This window comes from Hibiscus syriacus, unplaced genomic scaffold (genome assembly GCF_006381635.1).
Source record: "Hibiscus syriacus cultivar Baekdansim isolate YM2019G1 unplaced genomic scaffold, ASM638163v2 tig00004779_pilon, whole genome shotgun sequence".
In the NCBI taxonomy this organism is placed as follows: Eukaryota; Viridiplantae; Streptophyta; class Magnoliopsida; order Malvales; family Malvaceae; genus Hibiscus; species Hibiscus syriacus.
The window spans coordinates 160,981-188,325 of NW_024062030.1; the positions used below are offsets into that span (position 1 = coordinate 160,981).

At 34.9% G+C, this 27,345-nt stretch overlaps 4 protein-coding genes and 1 pseudogene across 4 annotated transcripts; 4 read left to right on the forward strand and 1 right to left on the reverse strand.

The window, feature by feature from the left end:
• Window positions 1-286: 286 nt before the first annotated feature.
• LOC120198054 lies at window positions 287-4,131 on the forward strand (annotated as a pseudogene).
• Window positions 4,132-4,683: 552 nt separating this feature from the next.
• LOC120198063 (cytochrome b5-like) lies at window positions 4,684-6,854 on the reverse strand. Its single transcript, XM_039199460.1, has 3 exons — window positions 6,539-6,854; window positions 5,062-5,125; window positions 4,684-4,977 (listed from the first exon to the last, which is right to left on the reverse strand). The coding sequence occupies exons 1-3, from the start codon at window positions 6,623-6,625 to the stop codon at window positions 4,748-4,750; spliced, it is 381 nt and encodes a 126-aa protein (XP_039055391.1). The 5' UTR covers window positions 6,626-6,854; the 3' UTR covers window positions 4,684-4,747.
• Window positions 6,855-10,631: 3,777 nt separating this feature from the next.
• Window positions 10,632-16,672, forward strand: LOC120198073 (26S proteasome non-ATPase regulatory subunit 1 homolog A-like). Its single transcript, XM_039199464.1, has 13 exons — window positions 10,632-10,974; window positions 11,647-11,716; window positions 12,235-12,340; window positions 12,548-12,659; window positions 12,737-12,905; window positions 13,074-13,537; window positions 13,647-13,782; window positions 13,871-14,116; window positions 14,348-14,568; window positions 14,655-14,913; window positions 15,071-15,303; window positions 15,404-15,923; window positions 16,290-16,672. Exons 1-13 carry the CDS (start codon window positions 10,817-10,819, stop codon window positions 16,617-16,619), a joined length of 3,024 nt encoding a protein of 1,007 aa, XP_039055395.1. The 5' UTR covers window positions 10,632-10,816; the 3' UTR covers window positions 16,620-16,672.
• A 1,957-nt stretch (window positions 16,673-18,629) lies between these two features.
• On the forward strand, window positions 18,630-20,498 carry LOC120198084 (60S ribosomal protein L13a-4-like). Its single transcript, XM_039199471.1, has 4 exons — window positions 18,630-18,981; window positions 19,670-19,786; window positions 19,892-19,979; window positions 20,354-20,498. Exons 1-4 carry the CDS (start codon window positions 18,710-18,712, stop codon window positions 20,495-20,497), a joined length of 621 nt encoding a protein of 206 aa, XP_039055402.1. The 5' UTR covers window positions 18,630-18,709; the 3' UTR covers window position 20,498.
• A 3,440-nt stretch (window positions 20,499-23,938) lies between these two features.
• On the forward strand, window positions 23,939-26,970 carry LOC120197496 (probable pectinesterase 29). Its single transcript, XM_039199006.1, has 6 exons — window positions 23,939-24,147; window positions 24,250-24,409; window positions 24,501-24,707; window positions 24,799-25,046; window positions 25,197-25,295; window positions 26,940-26,970. The coding sequence occupies exons 1-6, from the start codon at window positions 23,957-23,959 to the stop codon at window positions 26,968-26,970; spliced, it is 936 nt and encodes a 311-aa protein (XP_039054937.1). The 5' UTR covers window positions 23,939-23,956.
• Window positions 26,971-27,345: the final 375 nt, after the last annotated feature.

Below are 27,345 nucleotides of genomic sequence, written 5' to 3' on the forward strand. Positions count from 1 at the left end.
TAATGTATGATTATTAGAGGTGTTAAAATTCCATGTTTAAACTTACTCACCCGAACCCACAATTTACAAAAAGCTTGCATTATTATTTAAAAAATAAAATAATGAAAATATCACGAGATATACACGATAAAAGGAAATTGAAGAGCGCTAAATACTCGCAGTAGCCACCTGAAAATCTCCCCATCCTTTCCAAATTTTCGCATTTGTCTTCCTCTATCGTTCACACGAGAGCTTAAAGCTTCAAACCCTGTTTCTTCCAAAACCATCGGTTTATTTATTTGTTTTTCTTTCAAAATCCCCAAATGGGGAAATACATCAAGAAGCCCAAAACGGTAGGCGAAGTCTCCGTTACGGAACTCTCACAGGATTCTCTCGGTGTTCGGACCCGATCCAGAACACTTTGCCCTTCAACGCCAAAAGAAACCCCCCACTTCTCCGGCTAATGGAGCCGGCTCGTATCTCCAGCTGCGAAGCCGACGGCTAGAGAAGCTTCCCGTTGTCGTGAACCACCATGATTCGAAAAGGCACCACCAGCAACAGCTACAGGAGAGGAAGAAGGATAGCTGTGGGCGAAATCTTAACCCTAATTCGGATTCTAGGCCCCGGGAGAGTTGCGGGTCAAACTCGGAACTGGAAAAGAAAAAGGGTGGTGAAAGTGGAAGAGAAGACGTAGTGCAAGACGATAATGGAAATGATAATATTATCAACTGCAATAATATTAGTGTTGAAGCTTCTTTTGGAGAAAATATTTTGGACATTGAAGCGAAAGAGAGGTTTGAGGTTTTTTCCCTCTTAATTTATTTTATTTATGTCATTGGAAGTTTGGGTTTTATTATTGTTCTCTGTTTTATGCTTTAATTGGAAATAATAATACTTAATATTTTTTATAACCCAATAAAAGCAGGATTTTTTTAATAACTATTAGTATTCAATCCATTTATCGACTAACAAAAATCAGGCATTTCAATTCAATTTTTTCATTCATAATGTTAGAATTCGAGCATTCGATTTTACTTGTATAATAAAGTTAACATCTTATAGCACTAGATGAGTATTTAGTGGAAAGTAGGAACTTTTCCTCCGGCTGAATTCTTGAGTTTCAATGCTTTAGGAAGAATTTTAAATGCTAGGGACATCTATTTCATCTATTTTTGTTACATCATGCTTTTTTCAACCTCATCATCTCTTTTCTGCAGTTTTGCAGAGAAATTGAATCAGTCTGGTTTTTATCATTAATTGCTTCACAAGCTAAAGTTAGCTATTATTGATTCTTACGGTTTCAATTACTTCTGATTTTGACGGAAGTAGACCTGACAGATTATGTACTATGTTCTATTCTGTCATAATCGTGTTTAAGAAATCATATAGAATTTAAGGTGACGTTTGGTTCGCAGGAATTTCTTGGAATTAGGGAAAATTGGAATCTAATTCTACTATTTTTCCATGTTTGATTCAAGTTTTCAAAGAGAATTGAAATCTCTCATGACTTCAACTTTCCATCAAATGAGGGAAAGTGAATTCCATCTATTATATGATAAAATTCAATTCTCTTGTCGGAGGGAATTGAAATTTGACCATACTACCCTCATCAATCTTTTGGTAACTTATTCATATATTGAATAAAAATATTTTTTTATTATTTCGGGTCGGATCGAGTTTCTAATTAATATAGTCGGGTCGGGTGAAACTTTATTTTGGTCGGGTCGGGTCGTTTTTTTAAGTGTGATATTCGGGTCGGTTGAGTTCGGGTTCAGGGTGAAAATACCCGACCCGAATATATATATAATTTTACCATATATACTTAGGAATAATTATAATAATACCCTTCTATATATAATTTTTTTTCAATTAAGTTATTGTTTTTATTGAATAAAAATAATTTTTTATTATTTCGGGTCGGGTCGGGTTTCTAATTCATATATTCGGGTCGGGTGAAACTTTATTTTGGTCGGGTCGGGTTGGTTTTTTTAAGTGTGATATTCGGGTCGAGTCGGGTTCAGGGTGAAAAATACCCGACCCGACCCAAAAAATATATAATTTTACCTTATATATTTAGGAATAATTACAATAATACCCCTCTATATATAATTTTTTTTCCAATTAAGTTATTTTTTTTATTGAATAAAAATAATTTTTTTATTATTTCGGGTTGGGTTTCTAATTCATATATTTGGGTCAAGTTGGGTGAAACTTTATTTTGGTCGGGTCGGGTCTCAGATGGAGGTTCCCTTGTTTTCGGGTCGGGTCGGGTCGGTGGACCAAAAACCCGACCCATGACCATCCCTAATCGGGTTGATTTTAACTTATGATATTTATTAGCATGTTTTTTATAATTTATTGAAATGAATAATCAATCAATAAAATTAAAATTTAATATTTTTTAAAATTTTATAATATATTGTTATATGTAATTTATAAAACAAACTAAAATTAAGTAAAAAAAACAATAAGGGCAATCCTGTCATTTTACATTACTGAAATCAAATTCATTTAATATGTCTGCGAACCAAACAGAATACGGAATTGGATTCCAATTCAATTTCCTGCCAACCAAACAGAATATGGAATTGGATTCCAATTCCTGACAGATTTCAATTCCTTCACAGATTTCAATTCCCTCAGAAACATTCCAGCGAACCAAACGCCACCTAAGACATTTTTGTATTTGTGTTTTGATCTTGTTATCACCGTGTCTAATTTGCTGCATTGCATATACCCATGTTTTTTTAAATAAAACTCCCATTACCAACCTTCCCTTGTCATTCATAACTTCTTTTGTTATTCATAACTTCTTTTGTTTTGTTAATATAATTGATTTCGGCCCCACCTTTTTTTCATATATTATGCTTTTATGCTTTTAAAACTCGAGTTTATCCCTTTTGTTTTGTTTTGCATGTGGTGAATGATTGGGGATTAATATGCTAATTGAGTTTATCCCTTTGGAAGATCTGCTTCAAAGTTGCTTTGTATTTCCGTGCTTTGAGCATAGGATAATCTGACGAGGGTTTAGGTAATGGATGTCAATATGATTTTTGGAGATTCTAACAACCAGAACTACTCTTTGTTTGATATTGTTCGAGTTGCTTTGCGTTTCTTTTTTTTCTCTTTCATATTCGTGGACTCCTTCCCCTCCAAAAAGGACTGTCAGTTCAATTTGTTCTTGCAGAAATAGTTGTAGAACAACTTTTGTGATTTTAATGTGCATATTAAATGAACTCTAGGTGTTTTTAATGTCTTTTCGGCTAAAATACTAGTGATTGAAGTATGTCAATGTGGAAAGAGGATCTGAAACTCGATGAAAACAGAGAAAATCTTTCGTTTATTTCCCCCTGAATTGCAGAGTCGTCTTGCTTAAATGTTGATATAAAGGGTTTCTTCGTTTATCATACACTGAGGAATCTTTATACATGATCGTTTTCTGCTCGATTCTTCAAATTATTATTATGGTCTGGTTCTCTTTGCAATGTTGTCAATGTGGTTCTGGGAGATATAAAGCTGGAAAAAAAATGAATAGTTAATACCTTTTTACTGGCTCCCGAGAATCAAGTGTTTACCTGTGGATTTTATTTTGCATTAACTAATAGCTACTGTTTCTGCTGCAGGGGCACTAGGGAATCAACTCCTTGCAGCTTCATAAGGGACCCAGAGAGTATAAGAACCCCGGGTTCTACTACTAGGCCGGCCAACTCGGCAGATACTAACTGGAGAGTACGGAGTTCAACGCTGCAACACATCCCAACATCACATGAAATGGACGAGTTCTTTGCTCTAGCAGAAGCAGACCAGCAAAGGCAATTCATTGAGAAGTATACCATAATTGTTTCACCCTGTTTCTTCACTTTTATGACTGTCTTAAACATTTGCAGAAACTCTTTAGTGTATTTGTGGTTTATGATGTGATAAAAGATGCGGGCTTGTTTGCAGGTACAACTTTGATCCTGCGACGGATAAGCCACTTCCGGGACGATATCAATGGGAGAAAGTGGATCCCTAGAATCATATTTCCTTCCAACACCTCAGTTGTGAGGGTGATGGTGTTAGTTCCCTTTCCACCACCTTTATCTTTACTTGTAAAGAAAGAAGTAGGACTGTTAAAAAATTTCATAGCAAGGGTAATGAGTTACACACACAAAAAAAAAACGAATACGAATCGAAGTCCTTTGTCTAACAGATTTACTAAGAAGAGAAGGGAATGAAGGTGTAGGTTAGAGTTTAGAAACTTTAGTGTCATTCAATTAGGTCAGTTGATCTGGTACAGAATTTCTTTGTATTTTCCTCCCCCTGTTTGTATATATTTGTAATGATGCAACCTTCCTGTTCCGTTTCCTCCTATCTTTTCTCTTTTTCTCATAATCCCTACCGCTTTGGTCCGATGATGATGCAGCCTGATACTGTGATCGGAGTTGATATTGTTTCATCGAGTCATGATCGGCTAATTCAATATGATAGGAAACAGTATTGTTTCATCAAGTCATCATGACCAACTGCTTCCGGTATTGATAGGAACTTTGATGATTTCATAAACTATGCGTTTTTTCCTTTTGGAGAATTTTTGATAGAATCGGGTGTGAAACTTTCAAATTCGAATAATCAAACAACAAAATTATCAAACTGAAAACATTAAGCTGTCAACCTTCCAAATCTTGTCTTTATAATCAGCCTTTTTCATGGGAAGAGAATCTTAAAAGATTGGCATAAATGAAACCCAGGTTCTTTTGGGTCATCAGAACACGATCTAGAATCACATTTAAGATGATTTTGATGTAGAGGTGACGGCTAACCCCAAGATGGCAAGGGGGACTAAGAACTGGAGGAGCTTGATGATGAACTCGGATGTCTTGTCTTGATTATAGTGTGGCTGGTTTGCCGGTTTATATTTTATCTTCTTCGGGATAGTTGAGACATTGATCTCTCCGACATAGTCTCGAGCGCTATCACTATGCCCAACATCCTCAAAATCATCAGTGGCATCCTTCCCCGTGAAATGTACCCGCTTTAAAACCATAGAGTAACATAGGCAGTATACGTAATAAAGAAGGAAATAGACTCGAAGTCTTGTACCTGTTGCGGATAACAACACTTCATCACCACCGGGGTGGTCTTCCAAAAGGTTTGTCACGTCAACCTGTTTCACATATAAGACAGACACTATTAGGCACTAAAACTCGTATAAATAAAATAGATATTGTGCTTCTCCAAAAAATAAATCAAGAACATCTCATGCAATCCATCACTACAGACACTAGTATGGAAGTTTTTCTGCTTCTGAATTAAATTTATCTTTGATGGCAGAAGATAAGGGTCTTGTTTTCTTCTAAGAACACTGGTCTTCTATGCCATATGTGCAAATACAGAGAAGAGGTTTCGGTTCTGCACAGCGTAACGAAGCCCTCAGAGAGAATCATAATTATATAGTCAAAACTGCCAGGGGCACGAAGAAGGAAATTGTGTTTTCTTATTCCAAGTTATATCACATCAAAACTAAACCAATTATGACAAAAGCAACATTTCCCTCGGAAAAAAAGACCTCATTTTAAGTTTTTAACCAGTTAATTTCAAGCACTCGAGCTCCCGTTTACTCTTACCGGAAATTCTCATCAGCTATCCACCCTGACACAAACCTTACGTTATATTACTCAGGACTTGGTGTAAGTGACCATACAAGTATACTTTGTCTTAGATTTTTCATATACTTGGGGAGTTATATACCATAGTTATGTTTGGATACGAGCCAGACATGAGACCTTCAAGAAGAAGGAAGAATATAAGCAACGTGTCATGGACCTTCAATGATCTGAGTATGCATTCATAACTTGGTCCTCAATTAATCATGTGAACAATACCGTGAAGATACGAGCATACAAGAAGCAACTCCCAAACTCAATTATAAAGTAATTGAAAAACCTAAGGAAATCTGCATCTAAGATGCATTCTCTTAATAATAAAAAAGAACCATCCTTTTTTATGTCCGGCGTACGTCTTAGAAAAGCTCGACCCACGATGGAATAAGAAATTGCAGCTAAAAATATAATCACAAGACCCATATATTCAAAGTTTGATACCCTCTTCTCTTCTTAGTTGGCTCTAGAGGCTATTTACAACTAGCCCTTACAAATTACAGTACTTATACCTATGGTAACGGTTAATTCAAAAGAGCCAGAAGCAACAACACATATGTTCTCTGTTCGATTAGTTTTCAAGTCCTGACATCCGATATACAGAGGGATGAGTGTCGGATACGAATTAAGAAAAACAGCAAAACGCCATGAATGGCTTATGAACTATGTTAGTGGGAATGAGTGTCGGATACGGATTTATACCTGATTCGGACGTGCTCGATTATTTTTCCTATTTTTACATACATACCCTAACCAGTTCAATCATATTAAAAACAAAAAAAACAAAAAAGCTCCTAAATGGGTTCATCAGATCACTCAAAAATCAAGTACCCGATGAGTCGAAAACATGCAAAAGCTCTTAGCTTTGGCATTAAATCAAACAAATCGAATGCATCACAATAAGATGGGGAAGAGCACACCTTGCCATTGATGACAAGCCAGCAATCTTTGGGGCTGTTGTGCTCAGAGACTTGAGCTAAAGTGAAGATCTTTTCATCACCACCCATCTTTGCTCTACTTCGCTTCTTTTTCAGTTTACTTTAACACCTTTTTTTCTCTGTAAAAAACACTGGCAAAGAGAGAGATCTGAGAGAGAAAGTATGGGGAAATTTTCAAATATTTATTAAGCAGGTAAAGTTTCTGTGGGCTAACCAAACAACGAATGCAGGGATTTCCACTCTTTGAATTTCAGCAGTGGCAATGGTTTAGTAATAATAAATGCCGGTGAAGAAAGGAGTCATTGCTTGTTATTAAGAGAACAAATTTTTAGATTAAATAGAATGTAATTGAAAATGTTATATATATATATATATATATTTTTTTTTTCGGTTATAAGTCATAAATTATATAATTTAATTTTTTAGTTACAATAAAAATAAAAAATGTTACAAATTTATATAATTTTTAGGTTAAATATGATAATATTTTATGTTTCAATTGTCTTAAATTAATGTATCACATAATAAAACTACTTAATTTTATTAAAATTAAAATTAATATTTATATAATAAAATGATTTATTTTTATATAATATCTAAATTATAGTAGAAATGGTTGAGATAATGTAAGTGAGATTTTTTAATTCCCAATATAGTTCACCACGGGGATTATTTTTCCATCTAGGGAGATTTGAACAGTACTAAACTAAAGACGTCAGGTGTTCTACGCGTCTTCAAGCTAAATATGAAGACTCCACGACTGCATCGCGTCTTCAAATAAATAAAGAAGACTTCACAATTGTATAACATCTTTAGACAAATTGAGAAGATCCCATGAATGCACGACGTCTTCAGACCAACAAAAAATCTTAGTTCGTAAAATAATATAATAGATGTCTTATATAGAGAAATTATTTTTCTCTCCACCCTATATGAGCGAGGAAGCCATTATAGGAGGTTCCATGAATGTATAATAGCATATGCATGATGGTAAAGACAATGGGTGGCGTTCTAAACGTTATTGTATGATCTAGAAGACTTTTAAAAATTATGGGTTAATTACTCTATTCATACATGAGTTATACCCGATTTTTATTTTCATACATAAAGTTTAAAAATTCTCGATTAACTATATAATGTTTTCTGTTGTTAATAGATTCACTCACTACAGTCACGAAAAATGATGTGTAACCATATAACCATGACATGTGACACATTAAAAAACATGTTTTTTGTAATTTTTAGGCAAATTACACTATTCATAACTCAACTATCTTCTAACTCTTATTTTAGTCATTAAAATTAAATTTTTTTAATTTAATTATTAAACTATAAAATTACTCTTATTTTAATAACTCAAATTTATTTTATTAATTTTTATGACATGGCATCTATTAAAAAATTAAATTTATTTTATTAATATTTTAATAACTCAAAGTTTAAATTATTTTTTTATTTTAATGTATTTGCTTTAATATGTAACTAGAGTTTGAAAATTTTCTCCAAATGGGTTGCAGGCTCTTCTTCTTTGTAAAACTCCCTTAAACCCTAACCCTAACCCTAAATTCCCAAATCCCTATTCATTCTCCACCTATTTCCTCATAATCAAAGCCCCAAAGAAACCCAAACACCCCAAACCTGATGAAACGTGATTCCAAAAAAGACTGGTATCGTAGAGGGATGACCGAACGTTGGGTTCTTTCGAGAGTAAGATTGGGGTTTTGAATTGAAGGGGGTTAGGTGTTAGTGGACGAATAAGATTATTGGAATTTGAGATGGTTGTTGCAACGATTGTGAAGGAAAAACATATGGATTTCATGGTTCTGCATCTTCTATTGCTGCGAGGTTCTGCATCTTCTATTGTAGAGAGAGAAAGTATAAGGTCGGTACCTGCCACTCACATGGGTCGGTGTACTTTATGTCCCTTGCCATGCAAACCATAATTACAACACGAGACAGTCAGCAAAAGGGCATATAAATAAGAACCTTTTTAGTTCGTTAAAGAACATCAGTTTTGGCCCTGGAGCGTCAAGAACGAAACCATCTAACAAGCTTCTCCCAAGCAATGCAGACGACTTTCCGGCGATCCTGTGTCCTTTCAGGGAAAAGCTGAAGTGAGTTTTTGTCGGGATCTTGAGGGAGTAATGGAGATGGCGAAGGAGTTGCTGCACAGCAAGTGGGAATGAGTAGTGGCTTTGAAGGGAACCTTGCGTATGGGTTTTTTGAGGTGAAAAATGGGTTTAGTTTAAATACGAAAATTGGTTCAATCAGAGCTTCCATTTTGATTGGAACGAAGCAAAGGGAAATAAAGGGAGTATGGGTTTCTTCTCCATTTTGTTATGCAACACTTCGGTTTTATCCGTTACGTACGGCGCTTTGGCTAATAAGGCTTTGCTGGTGTTGATCGTAGACTGACGAATATGACGCTTTGGATAGCAGTGATGAGGGTATTGTTTCACCGGTCGGAACTTGAGGCCGAGGATCACTTGGGACGGCGGTGGGCATCAGATAAGAATCCGGACTACCACCAGTGGACCGTGACCTTAATGAAGATGATGAAGAAGAAGGCCTGTTGAGGTCGGTGAGTTGATAATAATTAAATTAAAAAACTGTAAATTTTAGTGACTAAAATAAGAGTAAGAAGGTAGTTAAATGATAAATGATGTAATTTAACTAAAAAATAAAAACATGTTTTTAAATTGCCACGTGTCAGTTTATTATAAGTTAGAGGGTTCCACGTCATCTTCCGTGACGGAAATTGGTATACTCATTAACGGTAAAAAACATTATATAGTTAATCGAGAATTTTTAAACTTTATGTATGAAACTGAGAATCAAATATAGTTTATGTATGAATATAGTAATTAACCCAAAAATCATTGGATAGTCCATATAACTTCCACGGGTATTGGGTACTGTAGTAAATATTCTACTTTAAAAAATATTTTTTTCTACATATAAATAAAAAAAACATATTATTCAAAAAAATATTATTATACATACAGTTAGTAATATTTTCTCGATATCTTTATATATTAGATTTATAATATAATTTTATTCAAATAATTTAGGATCATATAATGAATAAAAATAAATGACAGAGATTGATAATAGGAAATGATAATATATTCACTGAAAAATAAAAACAATGAGTTAATCTCAATCATTTATTTTCACTCATACAATGATCGTAAATAAGTGTAACATTAAAAGAATTTTCCACGATATAAGTAGATATTAACTCTTATAATATTATTTACCGAATTAAATTAAATTAACAAAAGTATTAATACAACTATATATAAAATAATAAATCAAATTTTCGAATCAACATTCTTATTGAATTATGGGTTATGGAAATAAAAGTATTCTTTTGCATGTATATATAATATGTCTAATATTGTATAGAGATTGCACTCTTTATAATTTAAGTATGGTTAATTAATTAATTATAAATTCCTTTAAATTGATTTAATAGTATTAACTAGTGTATATTCTTGTGCAATTCCCGAATTAATTATATATTTATAACTTACAATATATTAAAAAATAATTTTCATGTTTGAATTAACTATTTTCTTTTAAATAATAAAAACTATAAATATGATATTTTAAACGTTTCAAATATAATATCAGGTAAATTACGTATTTAGTTACTCACCTATTACTACAATTCTATTTTGATCACAAACTATTTTATCCAACTCAATCCCGAACATTCGCTCACGAACTCGCGAAGTGAAATCAAACTTAATATTATGTTTAATTCTATTTTGGTCATCCGTCGTTAAATACACGTTTAAGATGAGCATAAGTTGCATCCTACTCGGTTACCATCTCCAAACAAATCAAAATAAATAAATAAATAAAATGAGGAGAGTAATTTAGAGCAATGTAAATTCAAGAAGGACTTAACCGTGTAAAAGGGAAAAGTTTCGAGGCCAATGTTTAAAATTTAGAAGTTACAAGAATAGATTTCTTTTCCTTCAAGATAAGTGTAGCTTCTTATTTCCCTCTTCGATCAGATTCAGAGGAAAAGGAAATTGCCCCAGATCTAAGCAAACATTTCTCATTGTATTACCTTCTTTCTCTGTCGTCGCTTCCTCGTCGGCGTCCGTCTCCGAATCTCATTTTCCGACGAAATACTAAAAGCTAAACTCTCTAATTTCACCCTCCCCTTTTCTTCTTCTCTTGACGTGACAACTCCGAAAAATTAAAGAAAGTTAGGGTTTTTTAAAAAAAATTCGGGGAAGAATAGAAATGGCGGCTGCTGCTGCGGCGACCATGGTCAGTTCGGCTGGAGGGTTATTGGCGATGCTTAACGAGAGCCATCCTCAGTTGAAATATCACGCACTTTCTAATTTAATTAGCTTCGTTGATCAATTTTGGCCCGAGATATCCACCAGCGTTCCTATCATGTAAGCCTGAGTTTTTTTCTTTTACATTTTTCTTTTATTTAGTTTAGGTGTCGTTGTTTTGATCTGATTCGTAGGTGAGGAAATTGGATGAAACGAAGTGAAGAAAGTTATTATTGATGTTTTGATTTAGTTACACTAGAAAAATGAGAATTTAGTTTGACATTCAGTACGTTAAGTGGGTAAATTTCAACTTTTAGTAAGCTTGGGCTGTTTTACTTGTTCGTGGAGATTTATCATGGTTCAACTTTTCCTTTTTCGAATTTTTATTTAGCTGGAAGAGGGTGAAAATTTGGATTCAACAGCTATATTGTGTCCATTCTTGGCATGTGATAATTGATTACTTTAGTTAAGCTATATGTACTGCATAAGTTTCAGATTGGAAAGAACTAAAAGCAATTATTTTGTAATGTAGTTAATAGTTTGTTCACTTAGGAAATCGAACTTTACAGTGAATAAAAACAATGGGGATTGGAGTGAAATAGGGATGGGGATATTAGGTTTAGCTTCACTTATCTGCTTTCAGCTTATTTAAATTTATTATGGCAAGATCTGTTTCTTTCATGGGTAGTTTGTATAGGTTAGTGGGCCTATAAATGGGAGCGATTCCAATTCAAAGTAGAGTACTTAATGAGTTTTGGGTGGGTATATTGATCTTATGCTTGCGTTTTTCAGAGAAAGCTTGTATGAAGATGAGGAATTTGGCCAGCATCAGAGACAACTTGCTGCTTCACTTGTCTCAAAGGTCCTCCTCTCTTGTTCACCTCAGCCTGCATTCATGTGCACATGCATGTTCATAACCAAATGCTTGTAACTGGCATAGTTTCTGGAAAGTGGAAACTAACCAATGCGTTCCTCTAGTAAAGGGAAAAAATCTGCACTCCTTGATCTTCATCTTTTGCTTTTTCTGGACAAGTTTTCCTAATTGAAGTTACCGATTTAGCAAATGTTTGTAACCCAACAAAGTAGTCCACTTCTGGAAGACTAATGGAAAAAACCCAGGTTTAATATAATTTATTAGAGATCATATATATCTGTGTATGTATATATGTAGGTAAACATATGTATGTAATATTTATAATTGTTATCAGATTCCATCATGTTAAAACCATGCTGCTGTTTGGTTTGTGGAACATTGTTAGGACTGCTTTTACAATTTATAAATGAGATCTAATAGAAGATGCCTACTCTCGCATTGCTTTTTTATTTAACTTTGGCCTTATTGACTTACACTTATTTGATGTATACTGTTATATCCTTCAGGTCTTTTATTACTTGGGTGAACTCAATGATTCGTTGTCTTATGCTCTTGGAGCTGGCCCCCTATTTGATGTTTCTGAGGATTCTGATTATGTTCATACTCTCCTTTGTAAGAACTTGGATTCATTTGCTATATTTTGTGATCATGAACGACAAGTTGATTGATTGAAATTTGTTAGTATGTCGGTTATGGTTGTATTTTGCTGAAATTGATTTATTAGGCAAGCCTAAATGTCTGTTTAGTGTTGATTATATTTATTTCAGTTGTTTTTATTGGATATTCTAAACAGCTGATGGGTTATGTTGTTAATTTTAGCCAAAGCAATAGATGAGTATGTCAGCCTTCGGTCAAAGGCAGCAGAATCCAGTGATGAAGCAGCAAAGGTTGACCCTAGGTTGGAGGCCATTGTAGAGAGAATGCTGGATAAGTATGTAGAGTTTTCTTTCTTACCTGATGACATATTTTGGGATTTGTCTTGCTATCTTACTATTTTTTTCCGTTTAGGTGTATTGTGGATGGAAAATACCAACAAGCCATGGGAATTGCAATTGAGTGCCGGAGATTGGATAAACTCGAGGAAGCAATAACAAGGAGTGATAATGTTCATTTTACTTTAGCATATTGCATCAACGCCTCTAATTCGTTTGTGTATCGTCGAGAATATCGACAAGAGGTAAGAAGTTCTTTTAGTAGTTCATTTAAATTGCATAGCCAGTACTTTTTTCTGACAATTTTAATTGGAACATTAATATTGCTTTATTTGTTGCTCTTTTCTTGGAATTTGGTGCGACCTAGCAAATTCTGCAAGATCCTTAATGTTCTTGATCTTTGGTTCATGCAGGTGCTTCGGCTTCTTGTTAAAGTTTATGAAAAGCTTCCTTCACCTGATTATTTGAGCATTTGTCAGTGTCTCATGTTCTTGTTTGAACCTGAAGGTGTTGCAAATATTCTAGAGAAACTTCTTCGTTCTGAAAATAATGAGGATGCACTTTTGGCTTTCCAAATCGCATTTGACCTTGTGGAGAATGAGCACCAGGCTTTTCTCTTAAATGTAAGAGATCGCCTTTCAGCTCCCAAATCTCTGACTTTAGAATCAGTGCAGCCAAGCTCCAGCGATCCTCCTGCTGCTCATAATGAAAATTCTACTGCTCCAGAGGATGTTCAGATGACAGATGGATCTTCTGCTGTTCATGATGCAGATCCTAAAGAAGCTATGTATGCCGAGAGACTGACAAAAATCAAAGGAATTTTGTCTGGAGAAACATCCATACAATTGACTCTACAATTCTTGTTCAGTTATAACAAGTGAGGCATCAATCTATTTTGTGCTATCTTCCAGTGGAACTAAATTATCATGTTTCTTTTTTATATTTACATTATAAACTATTATCTGGTTGTCATTCTCTTGTTGTAGATCTGATCTCTTGATTTTGAAGACGATAAAACAGTCAGTTGAAATGAGGAATAGTGTTTGTCACAGTGCCACAATCTATGCTAATGCAATAATGCATGCTGGAACAACTGTAGATACATTCCTGAGGGACAATCTAGTAAAGCTTTTGTCTTGCTGTATCTACTTTCACTCTTTTGCACTAATGTACATGTTGGGTGACTTAATTTTGAGATTCTGATCATCAGGACTGGCTGAGTAGAGCCACCAATTGGGCCAAATTCAGTGCAACAGCTGGGCTTGGTGTTATTCACAGAGGACATCTGCAGCAGGGGAGATCTCTGATGGCTCCTTACCTGCCCCAAGGTGGGGCTGGTGGTGGGAGTCCATACTCTGAAGGTGGGGCTCTATATGCTTTAGGTCTCATTCATGCCAACCACGGTGAGGGCATCAAGCAATTCCTTCGTGATAGCCTACGTGGGACTAATGTTGAGGTATGTGATTCTCTTGGTCTATGATAACTTCTCTTTTTATTACCAATAGGCCTTTAAGAAAAGAGAAATTATTAAGTGCCGACTTCCACCTACTCACAAAAATGCACACTCTTCGATTCATTCTTTCTTAGCTCAATCCCGTTTGTGTTTAGTTGGACTTCCCAATTGTCAAATAAAATAGCATTAACCTTATATAAATGAGAAATAAAATATAGGATAATTCTTATGCAGGTTATCCAACACGGTGCATGCTTAGGTCTTGGTTTGGCAGCTCTGGGAACTGCTGATGATGAAATTTATGATGATATCAAAAGTGTGCTTTATACTGACAGTGCTGTTGCTGGTGAAGCTGCTGGCATCAGTATGGGTTTGCTTATGGTTGGAACTGCTAGTGAGAAAGCAAGCGAGATGCTTGCTTATGCGCATGAGACACAGCATGAGAAAATTATCAGGTAAAGTTCGAGTTTTTGTGATCTTGGTATTGATCTGGGTTTTATTGCGAAGGTGGTCTTACTTGTGTTGTTCTCATATGTTTCAGGGGTTTAGCATTAGGGATAGCTCTTACAGTTTATGGAATGGAAGAAGAAGCAGATACATTAATCGAGCAGATGACTCGGGATCAAGATCCTATACTACGTTATGGTGGTATGTATGCTCTGGCATTGGCGTATGCAGGAACTGCTAACAACAAGGCCATTCGCCAGCTGCTGCACTTTGCTGTATCAGATGTGAGTGATGATGTTAGGAGAACTGCTGTCTTAGCTCTGGGGTTTATCCTTTACTCGGAGCCAGAGCAGGTAGGTGCTGTTTCTCCTCATCTGTGTTGGTGGGTTGTTATCGATATTTGTCTCACCTTTTACCCCATCTTTTCCTACTCTAATGTAAATTTGGGATTTGTCATTGGGATGTATGAATTTCTGAAGATCTCCTTGTTTTGCCCGTTCAATACTGCAGACTCCTCGAATTGTCTCCTTACTATCTGAGTCATACAACCCACATGTTAGATATGGTGCGGCACTTGCAGTGGGCATTTCATGTGCTGGAACAGGATTGGGAGAGGCCATATCATTGCTAGAACCATTAACATTAGATGTCGTTGATTTTGTTCGTCAAGGTGCCCTAATTGCGATGGCTATGGTCATGATCCAAATCAATGAAGCCAGTGATTCTCGTGTCGGAAAATTCAGGTATGCTATTAATTTTTCTTGTTATATTTCCTGCTTTCCTCTGGATGTGTAACTATCATACACATATATGCATTAACTTCTTTTTGTCTCCTTAAACTAGGCGACAATTAGAAAAGATAATACTTGATAAACACGAAGATGCAATGAGCAAGATGGGAGCAATCCTGGCCTCTGGGATCGTTGATGCTGGTGGAAGGAATGTAACCATAAGATTGCTTTCCAAGACAAAGCATGACAAAGTCACTGCGGTTGTTGGTCTTGCAGTTTTTAGCCAATTTTGGTATTGGTATCCCCTAATTTATTTTGTAAGCTTGTCGTTTTCACCCACAGCTTTCATTGGACTGAACTACGACCTGAAGGTTCCAAAATTTGAGTTCTTATCGCATGCAAAACCATCGCTTTTTGAGTATCCAAAACCAACTACTGTGCCCACCACTACATCCGCTGTTAAACTTCCAACTGCCGTCCTATCAACTTCAGCAAAGGCTAAAGCTAGGGCTAAGAAAGAGGCAGAACAAAAGGCAAATGCTGAGAAATCAACTGGAGTCGAGTCCTCGTCTTCTGCTGTAAATTCCGGAAAAGGGAAATTACCTAGTGATAAGGATGGGGAAGCCATGCAGGTAAGATTTTTGATTTTATCTGAAATTGTCTATATGCCTGTATATAAATGATCCATTTGAACACCATTTAAATCTTTCATCTTTTATGGTTTATTATTATTTTTTTATTATTTAAAATTTTTGGCGTTTTGGGGGCTTTGGACTGGCCATCATTTCAATTACTCGGCAACTAATTATAATATCATAATATTAGAATTTAATGGAACTTTAAATCGGGTTCTGTTGTGGTTTTACGTAATTTTCATTACAAGTGCATTGTTGCTTCATGTGATGCAAATTTGCGTTATTTGATATTGGATCAGGTGATGATAAACCGAAAATGTTCTGTATACTAACCTTCTGTAGATAATTCTCTATATTGGACAGGTTGATAGCCCTCCGGAGAAGAAATCTGAGCCTGAGCCATCATTTGAGATTTTGACCAACCCAGCAAGAGTGGTTCCTGCTCAGGAGAAGTTCATCAAGTTTTTACGAGACAGCCGATACCTGCCCATGAAGTCGGCACGATCCGGGTTCGTTCTTCTAAGAGACCTACGCCCCAATGAACCGGAGGTGCTCACTCTAACAGATTCACCCACATCTACAGCATCCCCGGCCGGAGGATCAGCTGCTGCTGCAGGACAACAGAGTAGTTCATCAGCCATGGCAGTTGATGATGAACCTCAACCACCTCAGGCATTCGAGATCACATCCTGATTTTTACCAGGTCCTGGAACTGTAACAGGGCCAACAATACTTTTATACATGAGGAGTGGCATTTCACATTATAGAACATTTTCTCATTTCACGTCCTCTCGCTTAGGGAGCTTCCGAGGAATCCCTCGAGATCTTATTCGGTTCTCTAGGGTGATCTTGATATCCCTTTTCAGGCATGAGTCTGCATTTTAAAGGATGCTGTTCCCATTGTTGATTGTTCCCCTTTATCTCGTGCTTTTAGACCTTTGGAAAGATAGTTCTATGAGATGCAGAAGGAACCAAGATTTGATCCCTTTATTCATTTTTAGTACTTCATGTTTAGTTTTATTTTTGAAGTTCGAGTTCGATTCGAGATAAAAACAGGCTGTTGAAGCTATTTGATCAAGTTGACGACATTAATGCTCGAATTTGAATTTAGTTTCTTTGTGGCACTACAAAGATCCATATTAATTATAATGTGAATTCAAGAAATTTTGAGTTTTTTTTGGAAAGGTAGATGTATGATTAAAAAGGAAAATCATACAAGGATAATGAAACATTGACACAAACTTCATTAAAAAATCCTCCTAACCTATTTGGAGGGCCATGCCAATGTTGAAGGGAACAATCATTGTACATTTCCGCTCACCGATTGGCATCACAACAAAATTACAAAGAAAGCACCACTGGGCAATTTGACACAAAACTATCAACTAACATCACACAATTCAAACCTCCCATAAAGCATACATCGCAGTATCAGCCTGAACCAACCCTCAAGGCAATAAAAACAGCAACTACTGAACTAACTCTCAAGCTCCATACCCAGTCATCGAGAAGAGTCACCCAGAATTTTCGAAGGGAATCGGACTGAGTATAGAGCAAGAATAGAGGCAAACTCCGAGTTAGCCACTGGATTGTAATATTCCATTCATTTCCAAGTCATCTGCTTCTCCATTTACAGCTCAAACTAAATGACTTGAACCTCCTCAAACATTTTAGTTGACCCTAACATCACACTGCAACAACGTTCCAACAGCACCTATATCCCCCAAAACTTGCAACTGCGCAAGAAACCTCTAGCATATCACTAATAACCCCGGGGCCAAATGACTGCACAAGAAACTCACTGACCGAAACAGCACACTAAAATAGCATCCAAAACAGATCGAAGCAATGAACAGCAATACAGATTTTTTACTTTTTTTTTAACTCTTTTCCATAGTCAAACTCCAGCTGCAGCAACAACTTCCTCTACGAATCTTATCCATATGTAACACCAGTTATTGCCCTTACAAGACCACCATTCTGTCTCTTCCTTGATCCGCAGTCGGTTGATGAAGAAACACTAACCGATATGCCTTCGCAGCAGCAAAACGTTTCACAGATATATGCCAACCAAAACCGACTCAAGAGATGGCCTCCTTAGCTAGTCTATCCGCTTCTATATTACAAACCCTTGGGATGGATTTGATCACTATGTTCTCTCGGAAAATTGTCATCGCGATCACCTGCATCCTCTTTGCCCAATCAGAGGGCGTTTTCGAAGGGTTGTGTATCCATCCTATCATGTTCCCGTACTCACTCTCCACAATTAAATCAAAAGTACTATAGCATTTTGAACCAATGAACAGAAAAGACAATTTTGAGTTGAAACACAATTTTTTTTCAAATGATTGGTTTAGTTGTTTGAGTAGGGGAGAGTTTAAATTATCTGAATAAATCCATCGAAACTATATCAGTTCGATTAAATTGATTTTGTTCATTTCAATTTATCGATTTGTTTTTTTATAATTGATTAATCCATTTAAAATGTCAAATGACCCTTTAAATTATTTGCTCTATATATTTAAATAAAGAATAATATATATATTTAAAATATAATTCATTTAAATATATATATATGTGTGGTATGGGATGGAGGAATTGGGCCAGGAGTATATATATATATATATGTGTGTGTGTGTGTTAAAACCCAAACCCAATTTCGTCCACCGAACCCAAAAAACCCTAGTCAGGAATCGATATATTCTTGTTACACAGCGTTGATAGCGAGCACCACAGGCGGCCTAAGTTATCAAAGCGAAGAAGACAAAACACAAGAAGAGAAGATGGTTTCTGGGTCAGGGATCTGCGCCAAGAGGGTGGTTGTGGATGCAAGGCACCACATGCTAGGAAGGCTGGCTTCCATTTTAGCCAAGGAGTTGTTGAACGGCCAGAAAGTAGTCGTCGTTAGATGCGAAGAGATATGCATGTCCGGTGGTCTGGTCAGGCAGAAGATGAAGTACATGAGGTTTTTGAGGAAGCGTATGAACACTAAGCCCTCTCATGGTCCCATCCATTTCCGTGCTCCTTCTAAGATCCTCTGGCGTACCATTCGTGGGTAATTTCTCTTTTGAGCTTTCTCTATCTCTTATATTTGAACGGGGCTTTGAATATTTCATTATTCTTCAATGTTGTGAATGAAAGGGGATTTTTGGGTTTCTTATGTAGAGTTTGTTGGGAACTTTTTGTTTAGTTCTTATATTTGGTTTTTAGATTATCACTGTAAAGTTTTGGATGAATTTTCTGTTTCGTCATTGTTGTTTGGTGCTTGGAAAATATAGAAAGGAAATGAAAAATGGATATTATGAGTTTGCTTAAGGTCATTATTGCTAAAATTAGTGAATACCATAAGCTCTATAGATCTATGAATCTATGACTCTTATGCTTCAGAAGAAGAGCATTTTGTTTCTTTATATAATTCTTGGGTTTTTGTGTAGAGTTTAGTTTTAACTTTTGGATTGTTCTATGGTTATTGGATTTTTTCATTTTAATGTCTTGGATGAATTTTCTGTTTCCTCATTTTTGTTTGGTTCTTGGGAAAATAGAGGAAAGAAAGGGAAAGGTATTATGGGTTTGCTTAAGGTTTTAATTGCTGGATTTAGTGAACAATATAAGCTTTAAAGATCTATTAATCTTATGCTGGAGAAGGGTACTTTGCTTCATTTTATATTAAGTATTGGCTCTGTTTCGATTTGAATTAGTGTACTTTAATGTTCCTTATTATTGATATCTGTTTTGGTTTTTAGGATGATTCCTCACAAGACCAAGCGTGGAGCAGCAGCTCTTGCTCGATTGAAGGTGTATGAGGGGGTTCCAGCTCCTTACGATAAGACAAAGAGGATGGTTATTCCTGATGCCCTGAAGTGAGTTTCAAAATATTTGTTGGCTTCTTTGCTTGTTTTGGGATTTGATTGGTTCAATGATTAGTTATGTTTGGTGTTTTTGTTGCTATTTGGGTTTTGAATTAGGGTTTTGAGGCTTCAGAAAGGACACAAGTACTGCTTGTTGGGCAAACTCTCATCTGAGGTCGGATGGAACCACTATGACACTATCAAGGTGAAGATTGATTATCCTGTTCAAATTTTCAAATACTACTCGTCTTTCAATGCTTTTTGCTTTAAACTTATTTCTGAATTATATGTATATATAAATGTCTGCATGCAAGTAATTGTGTGTATATATTTTTCAGTGATTATTGTTCTGTATTTTCCTTGTGTGTTATGAATTGAATATCGATGTTCCCCATTGATGCCTACGTGGCAGACGGGGCCCTATTACTTTTTATAAGACATTTTTCTTATATTGTCACGGTCATATTCCCAAGTCGCGTCATTTCTGTAAATGTAATTCTTGGTTGAATTAATCTATGGTTTTGGGCATCCGAGTTTATAACATCTTTTAACTTATGGCTGCCCGGTTCTTCCCTCCAGGAGCTCGAGAGGAAGAGGAAGGAAAGAGCACAAGTGGCATACGAGAGAAGGAAGCAACTTACTAAACTTAGGGTCAAGGCCGAGAAGGTTGCAGAGGAGAAGCTTGGTGCTCAGTTGGAAGTCATTGCTCCTATCAAATACTGATTCAAAGTCAGTAATTCTATTGCCCTAATCATTTGAAGTAGATGTTATGCTATATACACTTCAGTATGTTACTTTCGGTGTCTTTTACTTATTTGCTTGAGAAACACTTTCTGGTTTTTAGTTCCCTTTTTGGTATTTTATGTTTTCAGGATTTGGTTTTGGTTACTACAACTCGGACTCTACTAGTTTACCAATTGATTAAAGAATTGGAATTTTTATTTACTTTTTTTGCAATTATCAGTTTCAGGTTGGTAATTAGACGTGAACAAAACTTGATTCGATTTAGAAAAAAATGTTTTTTTTTAAATTTGATTAGTTGATTCGAGTTGTGGGTTTTTCAAATTATTTTTTTCGAATTTGAGTTTGAATTGAATCAAATTTTACGACTCGATAAACTTGAATAACAAATTAGTTTACATTTTCTAACATCAAATATTTTTATGTTTTTGTACATAAATGATACTTTTAAGAATACAAAAAGGGGGGATAATATCTTAATCAAGAGAATTCAACTTATATTAGGCTGTATCTTGGTACATGATAGCATATAATCGTAAATTAATTTAAATTGATTGAACATTACAATCAGTTACAAATTAAATATATTCGTTACTCGTAAAAAGAGCTATGGATAAAAGGAATAACCACAAAGCTTGCGAGAAATCAAAACTGATGGCTTCTTGTAACTATAGTCCCTTTCTCTTATTATAGCAACATTGTGCACACAAATCAATATATGATCGAATGAAATGATAAATGAAACCACAAGGCACGAACCAAGAAATGCTTTTGTTTTATTAAATAATTGGGACTTTACTTAGCACAAACATTGATAAGTATGAGTGGCTTATATGCTAAGGGGATGACATGGTAAAGGAGGTGATAGAGACTTGTAATACAAAGTTGGATGGAATGAGCATAGTGAGGGCGGAGGGTTGAGATAGATTTGTGGTGGAGGTGACTTGTAAGTATATGGAGGAGGTGGAGGTGATTTGTACTTGTATAGAGGTGGAGGTGGTGACTCATACTTGTATGAAGGAGGTGGTGGTTATTTGTACTTGTATGGAGGTGGAGGTGGTGACTCATACTTGTACGGAGGTGGTGGTGGTGACTTACGGTGGCGGGGGTGGAGACTCGTACTTGTAAGGAGGAGGTGGTGGTGACTTGTACGATGGAGGGGGTGGAGACTCGTACTTGTAAGGAGGAGGTGGGGGTGACTTGTATTTGTATGGAGGTGGAGGTGGACTCGTACTTGTACGGAGGTGGTGTGGGTGACTTGTACTTGTATGGAAGTGGATGTGGAGATTTATACTTGTACGGAGGTGATGGGGTGACTTGTAATTGTATGGAGGTGGAGATGGTGACTCATACTTGTAAGGAGGTGGTGGGGGTGACTTGTACTTATATAGAGGTGGAGGTGGTGACTTATACTTGTAAGGAGGAGGTGGCAGTGACTTGTACGTGTACGGAGATGGTGGTGGTGATTTGTACTTGTATGGAGGTGGTGACTCATACTTGTACGGAGGTGGTGGGGTGACTTGTAATGAGATGGTGGTGGTGGTGAGTTGTACTTGTATGGAGGTGGAGGTGGTGACTCATACTTGTAAGGAGGAGGTGGCAGTGACTTGTACTTGTATGGAGGTGGAAGTTGTGATTCATACTTGTAAGGATGTGGTGGTGGTGACTTGTATTTGTATAGAGGTGGAGGTGGCGACTCATACTTGTAAGGAGGAGGTGGTTGTGACTTGTACTTGTATGGAGGTGGAGGTGGTGACTCATACTTGTACGGAGGTGGTGGTGGTGACTCATACTTGTAAGGAGGAGGTGACAGTGGTGACTTGTATTTGTATGGAGGTAAAGGTGGTGATTCATACTTGTAAGGAGGAGATGACGGTGACTTGTACTTGTATGGAGGTGGAGGTGATGACTCATACTTGTAAGGAGGAGGTGGTGGTGACATGTACTTGTATGGAGGTGAAGGTGATGACTCATACTTGTATGAGTAATTTGTTTAGTTTTTATTTATTTTTATTATTTTATTTAGTTATTATGTTTTAAGATAATCTAATTCTTTAAATAGATTAACAGATTTATCGAATTTATGCTTCTATTCAACACTCATCTTACTATAATCTAATCCTTTAAATTTATTTATAATCTAATCCTTTAAATTTATTTATAATCTAATCCTTTAAATTTATTTATAATCTAATCCTTAGGAGCATATGCTACTAACCTCCTTGTTTATTGGATCTTTATACTTTGATTACTTATAATATTTTTAATTCGTTTTTTACTCACATCAATTTTTAAATAAAGTTTTACGTGAACAATTTTAATGATAAAAGAGAGTGTTCTTCTTTTTAGAAATCCTAGATTCGAGTAGTTGCTTCTACATAGTGTGTGCGTCATCAATAGTTAAAAAAGATTAATAACATATACTATTTAAAAAAATTCATCCATGATATAATTAAACATTTAAATAACCTAATTACATGTAATAACTCTAAACTAATTCATATATGCATATAAACATTCATATAGTTACGATAACATGTATCATAAGGTGTCACTGTCCAGTATGGATGAATTTATAAATTTATAAAATTTTAAAAGAGGATAAATTTATAACATTTTAGAGAGTAGAAACATATTTTGAATAAAAAAAAATATAAGAATTTGAAATTTTAAAAGGGCGAATGGCTTACGCTACCCTCGTGATCCATCCTACTCTCTGTTAATTGAATCCATATATAGAAAAATATTAAAAAGTTGATGTATTAGATATTACACAATTTGACTCATGATTCTAATTGTTGGTCTTAATTGCGTCAAATCAAAAATAATCTATAGAAGAAACATTAAAAGATATATGTATTGTTTAATGTTTGATTTGATGCATAAAATGGAAAATTTAATGTTTAATGGTTGGTCTCATATGCCAGATTACCATCTTTACATTACCTGTATACCTCCATTTGCATTTTTTTATGGCTACATTCTAAAGATATAACCAGGGTTTAAATCGCAGTCGCGTTTTTTGTATTCGGGTTTATGATTGTGGCCGTCGCGGACACTATTGCGGGTGTAGCGGGTAACTCGGACAGCGACGAAACCGCTATTTGGTGGACGAAATCACGTTTTCGGACCATGATTTGAAACTCTGGATATAATGTTCAAATCCGACTGTTATAGAAAATATCATCTCTGCTGAGAAATTTGATCCGGTGAATACCAACTTCATATTCGAGTCGGATTTCAGGTCTGGATAACATAATCAAATCCAAATTAACAAAAGCAAACAATCAAAAGAGAGAGTATTGATTGATATCTTTCCATAAGCATATAGGTGACTTTTAAGTTTTCTCCTTTAAAAACTTTTCTGGTTTTCACTGTAAATTACCCACCATTTCTCTCAACCCTTTCAGTTATTCTTTTTACCATTAACTTAACCTGAAGATGTCAGTGATTCACTCTCTTCTCACTCTATTCATTGTTTTTTTACTGTGTTTCGAACAAATGTCAGCGGCATGCAAAACAGTGACGGTCGATCAATTTGGCCATGGAGATTTTTCCACTATTCAATCAGCTATAAACTCGGTTCCATCAAATAATGTACAGTGGTATTGCATCAATGTTAATCCTGGTACATACATATATATATATATATATATATGTGTGTGCATGTATGTTTAACTTAATTATATATTATTAGTATGTATGTATGTATGGATGTATATGAAACATTTTGTATATAGGGAGAAGGTGAATATCCCAAGAGACAAGCCATTCATACTTCTCAAGGGTTCCGGACAAAGGAAAACCATGGTGGTCTGGAATGAAGCATACCTACATAACGCAACTTTCAGTTCTTTTGCTGATAATATTGCTGTCACGTCCATGAGCTTCATAGTAAGCAAATTAAATACTTTCTTTCCCCTTGTTATAGCTTAGGTTTTATAGATTTTAAATGATTTTATCTTGTATGTATGGAAATGAATAGAATTCATACTGGGATCCGAAGAGCGAACACACTAAGGCTCCGGCGGTAGCCGCACTGGTTAACGGCGACAAAAGCTTCTTCTTCCGATGCGGATTCTCAAGTGTTCAAGATACTTTGTTCGATTCTATCGGTCGCCATTACTTCAAGGAATGCTACATCGAAGGTGCTGTCGATTTCATTTTTGGTAATGGTCAATCTATTTATGAGGTAAATTTTTTTTTTTGTTATTACATTGACATAAATTTTAAATACGATTATGAGTGGCTACATGCAAATGTTGTTGAGCATCGTTTCATAGGGATGTTCTATACGGTATCTCGGGGAGATGTTGCCGCCGGGGCTCGCCGGTTTCATTACAGCACAAGCGAGGAACGGCCCGAATGAGCCGACCGGATTCGTTTTCAAGCACTGCATTATCTATGGGAAAGGGACGACGTATTTAGGCAGGGCATTGCGAGATTTCTCAAGGGTTTTGTTTTATGATTGCAATTTTTCAGACGTTGTCGATTCACTAGGTTGGAATGCTTGGAGACGTGTTGGCAAAGAGTATGTCTCGAATCCTTTTACGTAATATTAGGATTCGAATCTTAAACTACTACATTCGATTACTTTCGAATTCGATTTTCTATATAGGATTCGAATCTCTGACATTTACGTTGTTGTTTTTTTAATTATTACTGCTTGGAAATGGTGTAGGCAACAGTTTACCTTTGCCGAGTACAAAAACTTTGGACCAGGAGCAGATACATCACAGAGGGTGAAGTGGATGAAGAATCTTGATCCTCAAACGTGGCGGTATGTATATCTTTGTTATTATCATTGTAGCTCTATATGGCCATGGGCGTGGTTTGTATTATTAAAACTATTTAATAACATAAATTAATAATATATGTTAGCGTTATTAAATAAATTTTTTTTGACAATGACCACTATGAAATCCCTAACATACAATTTACTCGAATCCGAAAACTCTATGGATAACAACCATCTCTTTAACCACTAAGATAGTTTGATCCGTGTTGTTATTGAATAATATTTAAGTATAATAAAATTACAAGAATAGTATACAAAATTATGTTTATACTCTAGGTGACCTATCACGTAAGTAAAGACGTTTTCTTGAGAAAGAGTCTTTCAAAAGACATTGCTACGTAGACGCGTTTTTATCATATGTGATAAAAGTGAGTGCTATTTTGAGAAATAAAATTTTTATGATGCTATTTTAGTAAAGAAAAAGTTTAAAATGATATAAATTTAATAATTTAGCTTGAATTTGTCGTCCAATGATTTTTCCAAAATAAAATGGTCTTATTATACATGGCAACAACTGATTCTATTGAAATTTCGATTTTGGTCCTAGTTTTTGTAAAATACACAGTCCATTGAATGTCGAGTCGAGTTTCGATCATAATGTATAACAATTAAATCAGAATATATGTGGTTAAAAATCTAACTCGACCGAACCTATGATCACTCATAATCATACTAATATTGATTATAATCGATCAAGCGTCAACACATAATACACAAACGTTCATAGCATTATAATTTTAAGAAGATGCGATCATCTTCTAACATATAAGAAGTTCTAAAGTGCGGCACCCTTAATATAAAAATAAAAAAAGGCGTTACAAGTTTTTTATTATTATTTAAATAATAAAATCGGTAAAAAAATTATCTAAAACATTATTATTTCTACTTAAAACATTAATATTTTTTAATATTCTGGTAAAGTGCCCAACAATAATAAAATTAATAAAAAAATAAAAATAATTAATAAAAATAATAATAAAATCGATAATATTTTTTTAACTGTATATTAAAATTATCAAACGTGATCATTTCCCTGAGATCTCTCTATCCGGATAATGAAAGATTTGGACTTTAAATTAATATTTGCCTAGAAAGAAAGAGAGAGATCATGTAGGCCCCAACATTGTAAACAATTTTTGCAAGTAATGAATGCAAAAAGTAAAGCTAATATTTGGTGTGATGTCACTTCATGTACTACTCTAACACTGCAATCAAACAAAGTATAAACGTGTTACAGTTTTAATATACTAAAAATATTATTAATTTTGTTATTATTTAAATAATAAAATTAATAAAATATTATTATAAATATTATTATTTTTATTAATTTTATTATTTTATTATTGATTTTATTATTGTTGGTTATTTTATTAGAAATATTAAAAATATTGATGTTTTAGATAAATTTAATAATGTTGTAAGTATTTTTTTATCAATTTTATTATTTAAATAATAATAAAATCGATAATATCTTTTTTAACCGTATATTAAAGATGTCGTATTCTAGAGGTTGTCATTGTCCACAACACGACACACAATAAAACAAATGTAACCCCACTGTTTACCTATCACTGGCAAAAATCTGCTTCACTTTTCCTATCAATTCTGCATCCTCTTCCATTATAGCCTCGCTGCCCTTCATCGGAGCTGCCGATAATGTGGTTTTAAACCTCGAATTAGATCGGAAATAGAAGATTAGATCGTTTAGACTTCTTTAATCATATAAAGAAGTTTTACAAATAAGGTTTGTAAAAAAAATTTGGTGGTTTTAATAATAAAATAATGTTATTCTTGTTAAATAATCTAAATTCGAGTAATTGTGTCGGTAGAGTATGTGAGTTAAACTTATATAAAAAAAGTTTTATATAACATAAATTATAAAATATACTAATATTCATGTTAAAATTTATTAATATAAAAATATATTTGTCAAATATATTACATGTTATTAATTTAGTTCGATGGTTAAACATTTGATTTTTAATTTAAAAGACTTAAATTCAATTAAAAATTAAATAATATTATTTTGACA